An 18,982-nucleotide genomic window follows, 5' to 3' on the forward strand; every position below is an offset into this window, starting at 1 on the left:
GTGGATTAAAATCTGTTCTCCAGAGCTTGGTCCAAACCAGTTTTAAATGTCCCAGATAAGAGTTTTGATCCCTTTATTTGAGAAACTATTCCACAGGTGAAAACTACTTAAGTTCTGCCTGACAGCCGTTGTCTGGAAGAATTGGGTGTTGACAACCTACTGTGCCTCAACTCCTCCAAAATGTGGACATTGCACTGCTGCTTCTGGACCAGTTCATGCTGACTGCTGGTACATACATTAGTTACTGATAATATTTAAAACGTTTAAACAAATCAGAATCCTGGCATATTTTGTAAAATGCAGTGCCTAAGATTGTGTCTTCACAGTGTCTCTGATAAAGTATATTGTATTGCAGAACAGAGAATCACTATCATAAATAAAAGCAGACCTGCATAAATTTATAGTTAAAAATGCACTAGCATTACAAGCATAATTTATTTACTAATGTGTACTGAAATATATTTTCTATGTAATATCTAATAGAATCAAACAGCAAAAATATATATACATACTACGAGTAATAAAGATATTTGTTTTCGTGGAATTTCTTTCAGATTAATTTTTGTAACGGAAATTCAGGTAGTTGCAAATTTTAAGTAGGTTTCTGAGGAGTAATCTGGGTTCTGTTCCCAGTGTTACTAAATTGCATGACCTGATGTAAATGCAACCCTGGCACACATACAATCTCTATATTTGAGGAGGCAATCGTTACATTATAAATCCACTGTTACTCCTCTTCTAACTTTGACTAATTTTCTTCTAAATTTTCACATTGTCTATCAATTTTCATTGCCAAAAGCCAGTTTATCTAGACCAACAGTTGGAAGTATAGGTCATCAAATGATTTGGATCCCTCATCTCAAATATGATTAGTAACTCCCCGTTCAAACTTCCCACAGTTAAATATAACTGAAAACCACATTACATAGGCTACAGAAGGAAAGAGGCTGCATTTAAGAAAATGAAAATTGTTGCAACAAATTGTCATTACAGTAAACAATTGATTTAACAGACTAATGGCAGGAAGGAGTGTCTGTTAAATCTGAAACTCCGCTATATCCGAATCTTCAGGACTGGTGGCACCTTGCAAGGTGCACTAGGGAGTGCTCTGTCCAAGACCTGGAAGGAACGCAGCAGGCTGAGGAGAGAGAGCTAGGCTGCAGCAGCCCTGGTGGCCCCAGCTGTAGTGGCAGCCCCAGCCACTCCTGGGGCCCTAGCCACAGCAGCAGCCCCAGCTGTTCTGGTGGCTCTTCCAGCCCCAGCACCTCCAGAGGCTCCAGCTCCGGCAGTTCTGGTGAGTTGCCAGGATTTATTTGGAGGTGGGAGGGAGCTGGCAGACAGTATCCGTTATTGCCGAAGTCTGTTATATCAGGGTCTGTTAAATCGAGGGTTTACTGTAATATAGTTTGTACATGAGTAGTTGGCACATATTGTTTATTATTTGTACTACCATAGCAGCTATGGTCCCCAGTCATGGACTGCAACCCTGTAGTGCTTGACGCTTTACAAACACAATAAAAGCAATCCTAGACCCCTAGAGCTTACAATCAAAGCATAAGACAAGAGACAGCAGATGAATAAAGGCATATAGGCTGTGTCTAGACTAGCCCCCAACTTCGAAGGCAGCATGGTAATTAGGATGTCGAGAGATTACTAATGAAGTGCTGAGGTGCATATGCAGCACTTCATTAGGCTAAATCTCCCCTGCAGCAGCTTTGAAGTGCTGGCTTGCCTGTAGCTGTGGGTCAGCCGTGGGTACTTTGAAGTGCCCGCACTCCTTCGAAGTCCCTTCTCAAAATTTTCACGAGTAAAGGGACTTCGAAGGAGTGCGGGCACTTCGAAGAACCCACGGCTACGCACAAGCTAGCACTTTGAAATTTCACACTTCGAAGTTGCCTCGGGGGACATTTAGCCTAATAAAGTGCTGCATATGCACTGCAGCACATTATTGGTAATCTCCCAACATCCTAATTACCATGCTCCCTTCGAAGTTGAGGGTAGTCTAGACACAGCCATAGAGGAATACAGGACAAAAAATAAGACCTTATTGATAAGTATGGCCATGTCTACACTAGCCCCAAACTTCGAAATGGCCATACAAATGGCCATTTCAAAGTTTACTAATGAAGCTCTGAAATACATATTCAGCGCTTCATTAGCATGCGGGCAGCCACGGCACTTCGAAATTGACGCACCTTGCCGCCACGCGGCTCGTCCCGACAGGGCTCCTTTTCGAAAGGACCCCGCCTACTTTGAAGTCCCCTTATTCCCATGAGCAGATGGGAATAAGGGGACTTCAAAGTAGGCAGGGTCCTTTCCAAAAGGAGCCCTGTCGGGGCGAGGCGCGTCAATTTCGAAGCGCCGTGGCTGCCCGCATGCTAATGAAGCGCTGAATATGTATTTCAGCACTTCATTAGTAAACTTCGAAATGGCCATTTGCATGGCCATTTTGAAGTTTGGGGCTAGTGTAGACATGGCCAATAACTACCTGGTTTCAAACCACCAATGGCCTAACTGCTGTCCTATTTTGTAGGCACCATGGTGAAGATGAGCTTTAGGTTAATGAAGCATTTTTGTGGATGTTTGCAGGGAGATGCTTTGAAGTGTGAGAGGCAGCATAGAAAAGGCATAAAGGTGCTTGTTTGAAAATTTAACAAGTGGACAAGAGAGGCTGGTATCAATAAGCAAGGTGGGAGTTGACATTTTGAATGAGAAGTTGTGAGGCTAAGCCATGAAGAACCTTTAAAATGAAGACAAGTTGCATATGCTTGATTTGACAGAGAAGAGGGTGCCAATAGAGGGATTCAAAGGGATGACATGATCAGAGTGACAATTTAGGAAAAATGATCTCTGCAGTGCATTTTGAATGGATATGAGTAGGGCACAATTCTGTTTGCCAAGAGCAATGTTTTACTACAATGCACTAAATCAGTGGAGCCACGTGGATCTGTGGGGTCGAGGCCTGTGGCACAAAGCCCGTTTCAAGGCATTAAAGGGATTTTCAGGGCAGCGGAGACAGTTTTCATAACGAGTCCCATCCCAACAAAGAAATAATAAAACTGGCCCAATCTTTTGGTATGAGTCTGGGTTGGACAAACAATTGAAAGACTGGGGAACCAGGAGATACGAGAGGTCCAAGGGAAGCTGGGACACCTACAGGATCTGCAACTAACCTTGCTTCACTACTGCTTAGGAAAAACAGGACCCAGCCATGCCGGGGTCCTGAGCCCCAAAAATGGGGGTCAGGGAAGCTGGGATCACATGGCCCTGAGCCCCAAGGATGGTGGGGTGAGGTAGAGTTGGGCACCACATGGCCTCAAGACTGGAGGTGGAGTGAGGGGGAACTATGCACCCGATGATCCTCAGCCTCAAGGGTGAGGGTCAAGTGAGGGGGAGCTGGGCACCCATGGCTCAGGCCCCAGCCCCAAGGATGGTGGGGTGAATGGGAGTTCACCCCTGCAAGCCCCCAACTGCAAGATGGGTGATGAGGTGGAGCTGGACCCCCTAAAGCCCCCAGGCTCAAGGATGGTGGGCGGTGAGGGGCAGTTGGGGCCCCTGCCGTAAGGATGGGGGGTGAGGGGGAACTGCGCACCCATGGACCCAGCCCAAGGGTGTGGGGGGGGGAAGCAGACGCCACCGTCACGGTGAGGCTACCAGAATCTGCGGCTGTCAGACACAGAGAAACGAGCCCCTCCCACGGCTGCTAAACTGTCGCCATGGTAACGGAAGGGCGCGGAGAGCAGCGCCCGTTTGCCGCTGCCACGTGACTGTTCGAACACTCCAATCCCAAGTTTCGACGAGAAGGGGCAGGACTCGACCTCACGAAACACCGGGCTCCGCCCCGCGCGTTCTGATTGGCAGTAGGGCTCCGAGTCTGGCAGTGATTGGGCACCGAATGCGTAGCTTGTTGGAGAGGTCCCGCTCCGCGGAGGCTCTTAGAGGCTCGGGCCCCGCTCGCCCCCGCCGCGCTGCAGGGAGACTCTCGGAAGAAGCGGTAGCGGGACCTGCCAAGCGAGACCCCAGATGCCGCGACGGAAGCCACGCCTGTGGGCGTGCCTTAGGGAAAGGGCGTGGTCTACGGCCGGGGCGGGCGTTTGAAGGGCGACGGTGAGAACTGGGTGGGATTTACCGAGAAGAGGGCGGAGCCCCGAGGGGACCGTGTGTGGGACGGACCTCGGGGGGAGAGGGAAAGGAGGTGACACTAGCGGCGGGGAGGGCTGGGCAGGTGACAGGGCACTGGGGGGTCGCAGGTGGGTGGGGGAGGGCTGGGCAGGTGACAGGGCACTGGAAGGGTCGCAGGTGGGTAGGTGGGTGGGGGAGGGCTGGGCAGGTGACAGGGCACTGGGGGGGCGCAGGTGGGAGGGAGGGCTGGGCAGGTGACAGGGCACTGGGGGGGCGCAGGTGCGTGGGGGAGGGCTGGGCAGGTGACAGGGCACTGGGAGGGGTGCAGGTGGGGGGGGAGGGCTGGGCAGGTGACAGGGCACAGGGAGGGGCGCAGGTGGGGGGAGGGCTGGGCAGGTGACAGGGCACTGGGAGGGGCGCAGGTGGGGGGAGGGCTGGGCAGGTGACAGGGCACTGGGAGGGGCGCAGGTGCATGGGGGAGGGCTAGGCAGGTGACAGGGCACTGGTGGGGGCACAGGTGCATGGGGGAGGGCTGGGCAGGAGACAGGGCACTGGGAGGGGCGCAGGTGGGTAGGTGGGTGGGGGAGGGCTGGGCAGGTGACAGGGCACTGGGAGGGGGGCAGGTGGGGGGAGGGCTGGGCAGGTGACAGGGCACTGGGAGGGGCGCAGGTGCGTGGGGGAGGGCTAGGCAGGTGACGGCACTGGTGGGGGCACAGGTGCATGGGGGAGGGCTGGGCAGGAGACAGGGCACTGGGAGGGGTGCAGGTGGGTGGGGGAGGGCTGGGCAGGTGACGGCACTGGTAGGGGCGCAGGTGCGTGGGGGAGGGCTGGGCAGGTGACAGGGCACTGGGAGGGGTGCAGGTGGGTGGGGGAGGGCTGGGCAGGTGACGGCACTGGTAGGGGCGCAGGTGCGTGGGGGAGGGCTGGGCAGGTGACAGGGCACTGGGAGGGGCGCAGGTGGGGGGGAGGGCTGGGCAGGTGACGGCACAGGGAGGGGTGCAGTTGGGGGGAGGGCTGGGCAGGTGACAGGGCACTGGTAGGGGCGCAGGTGCGCGGGGGAGGGCTGGGCAGGTGACAGGGCGCTGGTAGGGGCACAGGTGCGTGGGGGAGGGCTGGGCAGGTGACAGGGCACTGGTAGGGGCGCGGGAGGGAGGGCTGGGCGGGTGACAGGGCACTGGGAGGGGTGCAGGTGGGTGGGGGAGGGCTGGGCAGGTGACAGGGCACTGGGAGGGTCGCAGGTGTGGGGGGGAGGGCTGGGCAGGTGACAGGGCACTGGGAGGGGCGCAGGTGGGTGGGGGAGGGCTGGGCAGGTGACAGGGCACTGGGAGGGGCGCAGGTGGGAGGGTGGGCTGGGCAGGTGACAGGACACTGGGAGGGGTGCAGATGGGGGGAGGGCTGGGCAGGTGACAGGGCACTGGGAGGGGCGCAGGTGGGTGGGGGAGGGCTGGGCAGGTGACAGGGCACTGGGAGGGGTGCAGGTGGGGGGAGGGCTGGGCAGGTGACAGGACACTGGGAGGGGCGCAGGTGGGTGGGGGAGGGCTGGGCAGGTGACAGGGCACTGGGGGGTCGCAGGTGGGAGGGAGGGCTGGGCAGGTGACAGGACACTGGGAGGGGCGCAGGTGGGTGGGGGAGGGCTGGGCAGGTGACAGGGCACTGGGAGGGGTGCAGGTGGGTGGGGGAGGGCTGGGCAGGTGACAGGGCACTGGGGGGTCGCAGGTGGGAGGGAGGGCTGGGCAGGTGACAGGACACTGGGAGGGGCGCAGGTGGGGGGAGGGCTGGGCAGGTGACAGGGCACTAGGAGGGTGCGGGGGCCTGGGCAGGTGACAGGGCACTGGGAGGGGCGCAGGTGGGTGGGGGAGGGCTGGGCGGGTGACAGGGCACTGGGAGGGGCGCAGGTGGGTGGGGGAGGGCTGGGCAGGTGACAGGGCACTGGGGGGGCGCAGGTGGGTGGGGGAGGGCTGGGCAGGTGACAGGACACTGGGAGGGGCGCAGGTGGGTGGGGGAGGGCTGGGCGGGTGACAGGGCACTGGGGGGTCGCAGGTGGGTGGGGGAGGGCTGGGCGGGTGACAGGACACTGGGAGGGGGGCAGGTGGGAGGGAGGGCTGGGCAGGTGACAGGGCACTGGGAGGGGCCCAGGTGGGTGGGGGAGGGCTGGGCAGGTGACAGGGCACTGGGGGGGCGCAGGTGGGTGGGGGAGGGCTGGGCGGGTGACAGGGCACTGGGGGGGGCGCAGGTGGGTGGGGGAGGGCTGGGCGGGTGACAGGGCACTGGGAGGGGCGCAGGTGGGTGGGGGAGGGCTGGGCGGGTGACAGGACACTGGGAGGGGGGCAGGTGGGAGGGAGGGCTGGGCAGGTGACAGGGCACTGGGAGGGGCGCAGGTGGGTGGGGGAGGGCTGGGCAGGTGACAGGGCACTGGGAGGGGCGCAGGTGGGTGGGGGGAGTCAGTCAAGCAGAGCTGGGGGCTGAGGGGGGAGCAGGGGGCGGGTCTACTCCCGGAATCTCGGGTCCTGGAGTCAGGAGGGGCGTGGCCGCGGGAGGGGCGGTGCTGAGACTGGCGCCCCCGTCTCTCTCAGGAGCAGCAGGGGAAGTGCCTCAGCCGGGCTCCCCCGTCTCTCTCGCGCGCGCTCTCGGAAGGGGAGGAGGAAGGGGAGGGCAGGGGGCGTGGCTTCGCCTGGCTCCCACGTCCCCGCGCTCGCGCTTTCTCTCTGCCTCTCTCCTCCTTCACAGGGTGACACGTCTGCAGGGTGAGTGAGTGGCATTGGCAGACTGTCAATCCCTCACCAAAGCGGCCATCAAACAACATAAAACACACACAGTCACTGGGCTGCTGGGCTCATAAATTCCAGCTGGCTGATATTTTTGCACATTGCTTTGCAGAGAGTGTGTAATTAATTTTTTTACAGTTCTTTCCCCCTTTATTTCCGCTCTTTTCTTTGCACAAGTTCAAACTTTTGATAGCTGCAATTTTACCCCCATTGTACAGACTTGGGGTCATTTGTTGTTATTTTTGGGGGAGGGCAATTAATTTTTTTCATCTGTGTTTGTGTTTTCTTGGGCTTTTTTAATGTTGCAATTTGGGGATGGGGGTGTTTGTTTGGTTTGTTGTGGTTTTTGCTGTTTGCCACCCTCCTAACTTTTTAAGGATTTGAACACGTTTGGTTTTTTAATTTTTTTTTTTTAATTTTGCCTTTTTTGAGAAGAATATTATTTTTGGACAAGTGGAGGAAAGACATAAAAAGCAACAATAAAATTAAAAGGAAGAGAAGAAGAAAAAAATCTTTGGACGAAGATTGTGCTAGAGAGAGAAAACTGCAAAAAACCTTATCAACTCGTTTATCCAAGCCAGAAATAATAATATGATGAAAGAAGATTGTAACTAAAGAAAGGAGTGATTTTACTGCATTGGAAAGAAGAGAGGAATAAACAGCTGAGATCCGGTGAAATACTAAATACTGTTGTTGTTGTTTTAATTTGCAAGAGTAAAATAACAACAAGCAGGAACTGAAATTGACTGCAAGAGCCAGAGATTTATTTGCATTTTATTTTCCAAGCACAAGCCTCCTGCTTCTGATTGTGAGGCTCTTTTTGCCGTTTCTCCTGCTGCTGTCTCTGAAAGTGCATTGATTGGGCTGCGGTAGGAGGTATGGATGATCAGTCCAGGATGTTGCAGACTCTTGCCGGTGTGAACCTGGCTGGCCACTCGGTGCAGGGGGGGATGGCTCTGCCTCCTCCCCATGGACATGAAGGGGCAGACGGCGACGGCAGAAAACAAGACATCGGCGACATCCTCCATCAGATCATGACCATCACTGACCAAAGCCTGGATGAGGCACAAGCAAAGTTGGTTTCGTCTAATTAAACCTTGTCTTTTTGTGTGTGTGGTTTTTGTTGCTCTCCCTCTTGCTCTTCTGCAGAGACCAGGAGTCTCACAATTAGAACAACTTCTTAATACTGTAGGAGAAATTTCAAACAACAAAGGCAAAAACTAAGTTGCTGTTAATTTGTAAAATATAAATGTGATGCTTGTACCATTTTTTTTCTGTTCCATTTATTTGCATCTATGCGTGGAATGCTGTTGCTTATATATTCTTTTTCATTTCCATGTTTTTAGACACTATCTGGTTGACACTCATTTAAAAATCACCATCCCGCAATATTTGTTCTTCAGGAGACTTTGATTTCTTGTTAAGAAGTGTAACTCTGCCGCCACCCCCCCTCCCCCTTCTCTCCTGCCCCTGAAGTGGTGGCAGAAGAATTACAAAGCTGACAAGATACTGCTTCGAGAAAACCCTCAGTGTTTGGTATCACAGTACTGTAAATACAAAACGAAGAATGTGAACTCTGGAAGTTTTCCCCCCTTGAACAAATGAGCTCTATGTAAAGGAATGAAAAGTAGTCGAGAGAGGCTTTGATTTATACACCTAGTGTATCAGGGAATTTACATAAAGCGAATTGACTTAAAATAAATGGGGAGGGGGAGCCCTTTAAAACACGGTTTGAAAACCAAACTTCTTGAGCGTCACAAGTCAGTAAGTGGCAAGCAGGCTGGGCTACCTGGATCTTGACTTGTCATCAAGTCCTTGCTTTGGTGATGAATGAGAGCAGGCATTTGAAACACCCTTTTATTTGCTCATCTTGTCCCTGAATTTAAATATCCTCACATTTCTTTCTTAATGTTTGCTACTTTTCACACAATATGATTATGTTGCCTGGTAGCCTACAGGGCAAATATGTACTCCCCTCCTCCCCACAGCAGTCAAAAGCTGTAGCCAAAGATTCCTTGTCACTTGTAATTAACTTTACTTTCTATTACTTTGCATGGATAGATAAACAGTAAAATACAGAGGCACAATTAAATAGTTTTATTGTGGAAAGGCGCCATATTATCAAATAGCTTTTGCTAATGCATTTGTTTTTTCTATCTGTTTTTCAGAAAGCATGCACTGAACTGCCACAGAATGAAGCCTGCTCTGTTCAGTGTCCTGTGTGAAATCAAAGAGAAAACAGGTAAGAGACCAGGAGTAACATGGCTTTATACTGACCCCCAATAGGTAAATATTGCAATACTTCTCGACGCCTAGATTCTGCGAGCCTGGGAGCTGCTTTAGGCACCGCAGCCATCTTTGATCATTTGCCTCCTCTCCTGCTTCTGATCTTGGGGAGGGGAGGGGGAGAATGTAATAAATCTGGAGCAAATTTTACAATTCATAATCCCGATGTAAAATGAAATGTAGATGAAAATAATCGTGTGTCACCGTCCACAGAGTAAATTCCCCCTCTGGCTGCAATCAGGGAAGCAACACCAAGCAACCAGGCTGTCTCGCCCTCTCTCTGCCTTGTTTGTGTGTCAATTTCTTAAAGGAGCAATGTGAGATTGGAGAAGCCAATTGCAGCGTAGAGAGCTAGGGAACCGCACAGCCGGCAACTTTGTTTGACTCGGGCCACCTCATTGTTTATCTGTGCAATTAGCAGTATATATGTTATTGGACACATTCAGTTGACGGATTCAGACTGCTGCCTTATTTAGGAAATTAACTGTAGGCCTAAGAAATGTTAAAGGAGGTGAGCATGTGTATATAAATATGCCCACACATGTTCACATGTGTATATACCTTGTATAATACATTTATTTCTATGTATATTTATCATATGAGGGTTAAATATATACATAAGTATTTGTCAGTATATATTTCTATTCACATATCTATAGACAATATAGAAATCCCCCTTATGTTTTCTAGAAAATGTTTTCCAATAATATACAATAGAAAGAGTAGAATCATGTTAGTAGTACATACGCTTATATATTTACAGTTACATTTTACATCATACAGTTAAGATTTTGACAAGAGATTTCAGGCAACTGTGGTAACAAAATGTAACACCATTTAAAAAGTGTATTTAGAATCCTAGTTCCACAGCTTGTTCAACACATACAGGTTAAAAGTGCATTGGGGGTTAACCTCGATGTACAATATTTCTCTTATAGCAATAAAACTTGCCATTTATATAGTACAGCTTCCAAGCATGCAAATATTAATCATATATAGGCATGCTATACAAAATTTCTTTCTTCATATAATAGAGAATATGTTAAAGGAATCAGTAAACTTTGTAAGCATTAATTATTCTGTTTGGATGCTTCATATTTTAAGAGAAAACAACAAAAATGAAAATGCTGTAATACTTAGGACACAAGAATGCTAACGGCTAGATTGCACAGAGTGAAGATAAGAGTGTGTAAGTGGTAGAATGCTTTCTGCCTATATTTACAGGAAGCAGAGCAAAGCCTTAATTTTTTTAGTGCAGCATTTTAAACACCAGAATTTTTCTTCCTAAAAGTGTTGAAAAACTAATTTTGTTAAGATACGCTGTTAGGCTATACTGAAAATTTGCATCCTCTTGTGTATGTGCTCTTTGACCCCACTGATTGTAAGTGGAGGAAAAATACTCACTTTTTAGAGGGGTGGATTGTGAAAAGTATTATATGTAACATTATGAGAACTAAGTGTATTGTTAAGGTCTGACTAGTTACTCTTAAAAATTACAGTTCTCAATTGCGGTCTGCAAACAAAAATATACATACGGCTATAGAATAAGACATCAAACATTAAATTACAGGGAATCTTAAATAAGAAACCTAAAAGTGCATAGTTCTCAGTAAATTATGCTGCTTAATGTCCAAAGGTTTCCCTGCTATCAGGACTCCACTTTAGTTTCTGCTGACAGCTAAGCACTGGGGTATTGACTGTGTTGTGAATATTAAGATTGATTCTGCTTTATATTGCATTATATTACTCTGGATAAGGGGAATGATTTCTCCCCTCCCTACGCCACACACATACATACATCCTTTGTGTCTTGATCACTGTTAAAATCCCCCCCACACCCTGTTTGGTTGATATTGGTTTTCTTGTCTTTTTCAAAACTTTTTGCTCAGCCAGCTCCAGAGCTAATCAAACAACCTGCCTTTGATGTTTAGACATTTTGCAGCAGCCAGATTTCAATTAAGGAGGCGTAGGTCCTGCGATCACTTATTTGCACAGGGCTTAGCCTCACTGCTTTGAAATGGAAGTGTAGTCAACCACATGTCAGAGGTGAGTTGAGAATTAAAAACAAGTCTTTTCAGAGACAGGGATTACTGGCAGTGGGCTCTTGGTAAGGCCATTGCTGCTTCAGAAGGGAGAAGGAAACTGAGAGAGGAAGAGATTTTGTGATTTCAAATGTTTGTGTGGATTTCCCTGATAATTTGTAAGTTGAGTTGCTTTTGTGTTTTGATTGTGGAGCCAAGTTTGCAAGTTACCTCTTTTGTAAAACAGCTACGACCTAACAAAGAGTGAAGGCGTCCGTCTGGCCAAAGGCGAGATCCTGCCAGCCCCAACAACTGGGAAGGGATAGGATTAATGCATTGAGTGATTGATGGAGGTGAACGCCCCCCCCCCAACTTCAAAACTGTTCCCATAGGGGGATATTCATTCAGGATCTCCCATTTGAGATTAAATGATTGTGTAGACATTTAGTAAATGTTAGCAAAGCAAAGAAAATGTGAAAGCAATTTCTAGCATATTTTCTCTGATCTGATTCCATGAGAAAAAGGTGTGAATATTCATCTATTGCCAAACAATTCCGAATGTGCAGGATAAACAGTTTGGGATGCAAGTAAAGTAGGGATTTTTACTCATTGATCTTCACTGTCTTTTGCTCAAATAATTGAATCAAACTGCAATTGAATTGTGCCTCAATAATTAATCATTTATAATCTGAGGAAAAGTTTATTTTAGTGTTAGTAAGAGAAATTACTGTCATGGTTCATCCCTACCTAGTTTTAAGGGGACAGAAATACTTTGTCTCTGCATAAAGTATAATTTAAGTTATATGAAAAAAGGAATTAAGTAAGGCAACAACCATGCAGTCATTTTTATTTTTAATTGCATTCATTTTTAATAATTTGCTGGTGTATTACTGTTCAGTGCAGTTAGTGAGTACCTTGGTAGATTGGTAGAAAGAGAATGTTTAGGGGAGCCCCCAAATTTAGGTGAATTAATCATGTCAGATGTTTATAGATACCACAATCCATTTCTTCAAGGGTTAGTAGATATATTATGTTTATTGAAGATGTTTCACTCTTCCATATTTAGAAGTAGATAAGAAAAGAATTTTTCAATGAGATATTTATTATGTACAAAGTAATTATTTACAAAATCTAATCTGATGTTTGTTTATTTTTACCATTTAAAATATTATGTTCAATATGAATCTACTTTAAAGCAAACACACATGTACATATTTTGGTATGTGCATTCCTAAAGGCAGCCACCAGGTAGCAAGTTTTCATAAAGATGACTAACTGCCACTTATTTATTTAATTGATACAAAGAAAATTGAGCCCCAAAGTTTTACTGACCCTCTTCTAGTAAAATAGAGAGAGAAGGAAAATGGATCTGTTTAGTGGCTGCATTGTTACATTTTTATCTGCATCTGTTCTCTTAGACATCGCAACAGAATCTTAAGTTATATGCTTATTGTGGAGTCACATCTGTTGCATACCATTGTGTCAGTTTTTCTGTCCTCCTATCAGTAGATATCACAGACTGATGTATAGTAACAAAGAGTAAGCTGTGCTAGTCTATACACTATCAAAACAAAAATCAGTCAAGTAGCACTTTAAAGACTAGCAAAATAGTTAAAACTCACCTAATAAACTATTTTGCTAGTCTTTAAAGTGCTAGTTGACTGCTTTTTGTTTTGAGACTGATGTATGTGTGTTATTTTTGTATGTACACTGTTTACTGTTAAGGAAAGCTTAGGTTCAGAATGTGCTTTTCTTTATATGCTAGTAAATTTCAATACCTGATGTGCTTTATTTACATGTGCAAATATAAATGAAAATATATTTAATTGTGATGTTCTTAAAAATGGTTAGGGAGTTGCACTTATTTCCCAGTGGAATTCCATTTTATTGAGATATACTGATAGATGATGTGTACCATCATAGCCTCTTTCCTTTTTATGTTGTTCTTAAAAATTGTTCAAAAAATCCAAACAGTGGCAGCTGCCAACCAAACCTTAATTTACTGTTACCACAAACCTTAAATAGCATTCATTTACTAGTAATGCCTAATGGCACACATGATGGTTTGCCAGATTTGTGGCCTTTCTGAGGCTTATAAGCAGGACTGACTTGGGAAGATCATAAAACTTAATGAACTTCTCGACTGCAGGAGGTGTCCGTAGGGGAAGAGAAAGGCCTGCTTGGCTGGTTGGGCTGGTTGAACTATTTTTTATGTCTAAAGAGAGGAAGTAAATGATCATTTAAAAATGCTCTGCCTTCATGCAGAGTTTTTTGTTTCAAAGTGTGAAAATATTTTTAGGTATGGAAAACAGATGAGCAGCAAAGTTAACAATCAGATTAATTCCATGTTATTTTCCAGGTAAACTGAAACCTCTGTTTTTATTGCTACCAGCAAAACTAGCCATCCATCGCTAGTCTGATGATTAAAGGGCTATCTCCTGCCCTCACTCCACAACCAAACCCTGACATGGACCAATTCTTTGGAGATTTTCAGGGACATCTCTTAAGGATTTCACAGCATATCAACCAAACTGGCCATGATAAAGCCAGCATTGGAAAGGACTCAGGTTTTTCCCCCTCTTGCAGTAAAAATTTAAAAAAATCAACTCCTCCCTCAATTTGGTTCTTTTTACTGTATCTGCTCAATTGTTTTCTTATATTAAATTCATTTTAACTTTTTGCTATTCAAAAATTATAATAAAAGGTCAATAATTGGCAATAAAATGAAAACAGTTTCTAATTAAATGTTAAAAGATAAATGTGGAATGATAGAATAACATAATTTAGCTAAGCTATTTTTAAAATATTAAATTGCAATGTTATTATTCAAGTGTTGTTTTAAAATAGAAATATTCAGTCTTCATATGCCCTTTATCAAATTCTTTAGTGTAATTTTTAATTCACTTTGGCTAGATTAGAAAATAAACAATGTGAATTAAAAATCTACATCTTTGTGTGCAATTGTTTATTTTTTCCTTTTTAACATTCAGAATTGTAAGGAGCAATCAGCTAAAATATCACAAAATTATTACATGGTATATTCTAAAAAAGTATCTCTTTATTAAACATATTCCAGTTCATTCATCCAGTAGTAGGTTCTGCCACGTCTACCACCTTAATGGTACTGGTATCACTTTGTCTCGTGAACTAGTAAGAATTAAATTGAATTAAATATCTGATTGCCATTATGTCATCAGTTCCAAACCTACATAGAGACAAAATGCCATCTCCATGGTGGTTCTTTCATCAGTGTGAGATTTATTTGATTAATTAATTTAATTTTTGGCCAAGAAAAAGAACGGCTTTTGTGGTTTTTTCCTCCCTCCAACAAAACATCTGACATTTTGTCTTAGAGGACTTGTTACTGCATACTACCCTTACGCCAAGCCATTTCAGAGCTCCTTCATATAGTTAAATAACACACAAGCTTTCACTTAGTTACAGGGATCTGTTTCCAAACCATCTTTCCCTCCCCTTAAAGATAATATTAGCCCTATTTTTTAATACTAGTTCTATATGAGCAGGTAATTCTTTTAATTTCTACCTCATTTTGAGAGGGTTTCATTTTATTCTTGAATATGAAATAAGCTTGTGCGTTTGCAAATATTTTAATATGATTCTGAGCTACCAGCGCTACCACCAGGTTTATTTTATGGTCTTTGGAATTTACAAATATTTTTTATTTGGTATCCATAAATATAATAGTAGTTAGTGAGCCCAGCCGTCCAAGGCCATCCCTTCTTTTACACAGGTAATAGATGTGTCCACCAGGTTTGTTTCGCTATCAGTACAAGATATACATTTCCATGATATGGATATTATACTATCCTGATTTAAAGTAAATATCAGTTAGTGTGAAACAGTCATGTATATTGCAATGTATCTTAGACAAGCATATGCAGAATTAAAATATTCACATGTGATACAGAACAATAAAACAGTCTAAAAAATTCAGATAAATATAAGCCAACCAATCTTACTTTACTGCATTGTATATTGCATCTGTATTTAAACCTTTTATTGCATTTGAAGCAATTTAATATTTTAAATAACATTAGGAACGAATAAGTTTATATACTAAAAAGTCAAAATAAATAGGGCCTCCACTTTTACTTTCTTGTGTAATTGATGGAATTAGATGTAGTTGTTTGTATTCTGGGAATTGACACCATGAGAAAAATGCTTTGTTTGTTTTCTCAGCAGTCATGTTTAATGCTATTCGCTTATCAAGGTGATCAGCATGGTTCAGATAACACATGCCTGACACAGCCTGTCTTTTTTCACCATCATGTTGACCTCTTGTCACGTTTGCTTTTCGCTGGTAGGCAATTCATGTCTTTAAGTGTGAATGGAGTAAATAATTTCCATCAATATTTAATATAAATTATTAAAGTTTGTGTCACTTCTCATAGTTCCTGCTTTTATAAAGTTAGAGTAGTACATCAACCAAACTGATGAATTATGCTTTTCAACTGGACATTAGAGCTGTTTCACTCAGTTATCTTTACAACCTAAGTAAACATATGAAGGGAACATGAAGTACCATACTTTATTTTTTTCACCGATAGGGGCTACATATATTCTTTCGAAAGGGGGAAAATGTTAGATAAATAGCTGTGGTAATTTTATTTGTGATTTTTAATATTTTTTCTTATTGTTTAGAAGGTGTAAATAGAAACAGAGCTACATGTCTGAACTTGACATTTTCTTCCTCAACTTGTCTTAGCCTTACTTGAAAACTTAAACTCTAGTTATAGGTGTAGATTATGCTTGCTTTGTTGTTTATTTTTAATTTTGTTATGGAGTTGTTTTTAAATTTATGTCCCTTCTACCCAATTTTTACAGAATCTTCTCAAGGTGAATGATGATTAGTTCATAGATGAAGAAGTTTCTGATCTCTTCAAGTCCTTGTTTATGAATTATAACCCTTACTTTACAAACTAAATAATCAGTTATTGAAAGTAGGCTTTTTTTTTTTTTCAAGAAAATAATTTTTGATGCAGCCACTATCGCAGTGTGTTTGTTGCTCAGGGCAGCTGGAACAGAACATTTTGCAGAGAAGCATAAAAAGAAAATAATTATGAATTCACTTTATCTTATTTCATCTTAGTGTGTTTCATTTACATTCTGTTGTTCAAGAGAAATTGTATTTCTAGTTGCACGGTCCATGTGAATTTGTTGTGCTAATATCAGAATCAATGAATAACATGGATCCTATAATACTACAAATCAATCAATTATTTGGGAGTTTCTCTATCGTATGTTTGCAGGTCAAAACTTCATGTTATAGTTCTATTATGCATCAATTTGAAAGCTAATCTCTTAATCTTCATTGTCCAGCAGGTTGTTTTCTAGTCTGATTTGATTTTTATTTATTTATTGTAGATACAAAAGTGGATTAAATAATATTACCTTGAATTTTTAAAAAAATTAAAAGAACAACATTTTCAGTGTATGTTTACATATATGACAAAGCAAATGAAAGTATCTAGAGAGCTTCCACTACATGATCTAAATTAAGATTCTAAACAGGCTTTACAGATGCTGGTAACTTTGGCAATTATCATTTTGTTTGGCGAACAGTAGTAAAACAGTGTGCGGTAAAAGTGTTTAGAGAGAGAAGATAAATAAATTGAACAGTTTTGCAATGCAAAGTGGTTTGTGGTGTTTTTGAGGATTTCTTGGCTCTTGCTTAACTGCTATTGTGAAGCCTGGAGCAGATTTTCCCATTGCTAATGCCCTAGAAGTATTAATTCACTTTGATATGCTAATTAGAGGGCATTATGCAAGAAATGAGATTAAGTGGCAGCATGAAGCCATTTGCCTGTCAGTAAATTGAGAGCTTTAGCATCAGGAGGAGCTTTGTTTTTTCTGAGTTTCTCTTGGTTTTGCATATAAATAAAATTGATTGAAAGGTCTAGAGAAGCTTCTAGAACATTGGTGATTCTTTTTCTCTTTCTATGATTATTTAAACTTCATGTGAAAGGCTTTCTCTGAATATTAATTGATCTAATGGGAGATACCGAACATGAAGAATTTCATTGTATTCAGTTACTGTACCTTGAGAAAAGAAAAGTATTAGAATCTTTGCGTCATCTGATTCTTGTGGTATTATTTCAGATATACCCTGTCACTTCGAATTGTAAGCTCTGATCAGTGCTAATTATGACAGGACTGCTGTTCTTGCCAGTTTTAGCCCCCAGACTTCCTGACTTCAGAGGGGCTGAAGAGCTGAAGTCAGTGGTCCATGTGGATACCAGGGGAATCGGGCCTGGAGCTTTTATCATACTAACTCAGTGGTAGGGTGTTCCATGTTTTTTTATGTAAATTGGAGATATAATTGGGATCATTTGGGAAGGAAGAAGTTGTAACACTGGCCATAGATTTTATTCAGCTGCCAGAAACGACATTTGAAGTAGCATTAAAGGGTTGACTTAAATCCATAAAAGCAAGGGAATTCTGAGTTAATGTTTAAACTCTGCCCTTAACTCAACACATTTAACCTATTTATTAGAGTATATATGAGTCGTAAGATAACTGTGTTGAGACCCTGCAGTACTATGGCAGCGTGGGATGAGTCAAAGATAGTCTTTGATTTAGCTCAAAATTTTCTGGCTCTTGTGGATTCAGTTCAGACTCTCATATCTCTTAAATACAGTTGTGTAGTTCAGTTTCTCTTTTCTTACAGAAATGTACAAAAATATCACAAATAATGCAGGACAATGAAAAATTTAAATTTCCCCGGCTCGATCCCCAATTACTTGTGGGATATGTGGATTTGTGTGTCTCCACTGTACACATCTCCTTCATAGCTCATTATCTTAAAGCCAATCAGGGAGTAGTGTTAGAACCATCATGCTTGAGATAAGCTCCAGTAATTAAAAATGAAGCCCCAGTGCCTCTCAGTGTGGGGCTGCATAGTTCTGGCAACTGATTTCTATCACTGTTGGGGAATTTTTAACATCATAACATAAGATACAATAAACCCTAGTAACTTCTTCAGAGCCATACGGATTATCAAAGTCGTTGTAACTGGCATGCACACCCTGGCATCTGTGCTCATGTGTAACTTCCAGTAATGTAAATAGTAGCTACAAGCATGCCCATAAAGAGGAGAATAAAGACCTCTCTCTATGGATTAAGAATCCTTACCGCATTTTTAGTGAAATATGATTACCATGTTGCCCCATTAACTGCTTCTGTAAATAAAATACTTGGTTATTTTTAATCCTGACCACCCCCAAACTAGTTGAACAAATAAATCTTCATTAGGAATTCACAACCTGGAAACTTTAATTGACAAAATGAAATGGTTTTGGAGTTAAGAGGGGAAATAGAATAGCTTCTGAAATCACAAAACCAAATTTTCTCATAGAAAGTAACCTAAAGTGCCAAAATTCAGCAAATGTTCACTTTCATGTTACAACCTCTTGAATGAAAGCACTAAATAATAAATACATAATTTAAGGTTATGTTAACCTTAAGATAGGCCTTTTAATGTAAACTATGGGGCATTGAAAGGGTATAATCTAGTATATCGAGTATTTAAGAGTGGGAGCTTGAAAGTTACTCTTGGTTACACTGCAGAGGAGACAAACTGAAGGTAATGGAAGTTTTGTCCTGATTTCAGTGGGGTCAGGGTTTTACACTTTGGCTGTGTCTACACTAGCCCCGAACTTCGAAGAGGGCATTGTAGTTAGGGTATTGGGAGATTACTAATGAAGTGCTGCAATGCATATGCAGCCCTTCGTTAGGCTAAATCTCACCTGCGGCAATTTTGAAGTGAAA

General features: G+C 43.8%; 1 protein-coding gene across 10 annotated transcripts in view; it reads left to right on the forward strand.

Moving 5' to 3' along the window:
* Positions 1 to 3,962: 3,962 nt before the first annotated feature.
* The window catches only part of PBX3 (PBX homeobox 3), a 169,232-nt gene continuing 154,212 nt past the window's right edge, over positions 3,963 to 18,982 (forward strand). For 2 of the 10 annotated variants that reach the window (XM_075015318.1, XM_075015328.1), the window contains exons 1-2: positions 6,875 to 7,962; positions 9,056 to 9,129. In XM_075015318.1, coding sequence (XP_074871419.1) covers positions 7,766 to 7,962; positions 9,056 to 9,129 — 271 coding nt within the window. In that variant the 5' untranslated portion in view covers positions 6,875 to 7,765. The other 8 variants (XM_075015329.1, XM_075015323.1, XM_075015321.1 and 5 more) reach the window with 8 other exon arrangements.

Source organism: Carettochelys insculpta, chromosome 21 (genome assembly GCF_033958435.1).
Source record: "Carettochelys insculpta isolate YL-2023 chromosome 21, ASM3395843v1, whole genome shotgun sequence".
Lineage (NCBI taxonomy): Eukaryota > Metazoa > Chordata > Testudines > Carettochelyidae > Carettochelys > Carettochelys insculpta.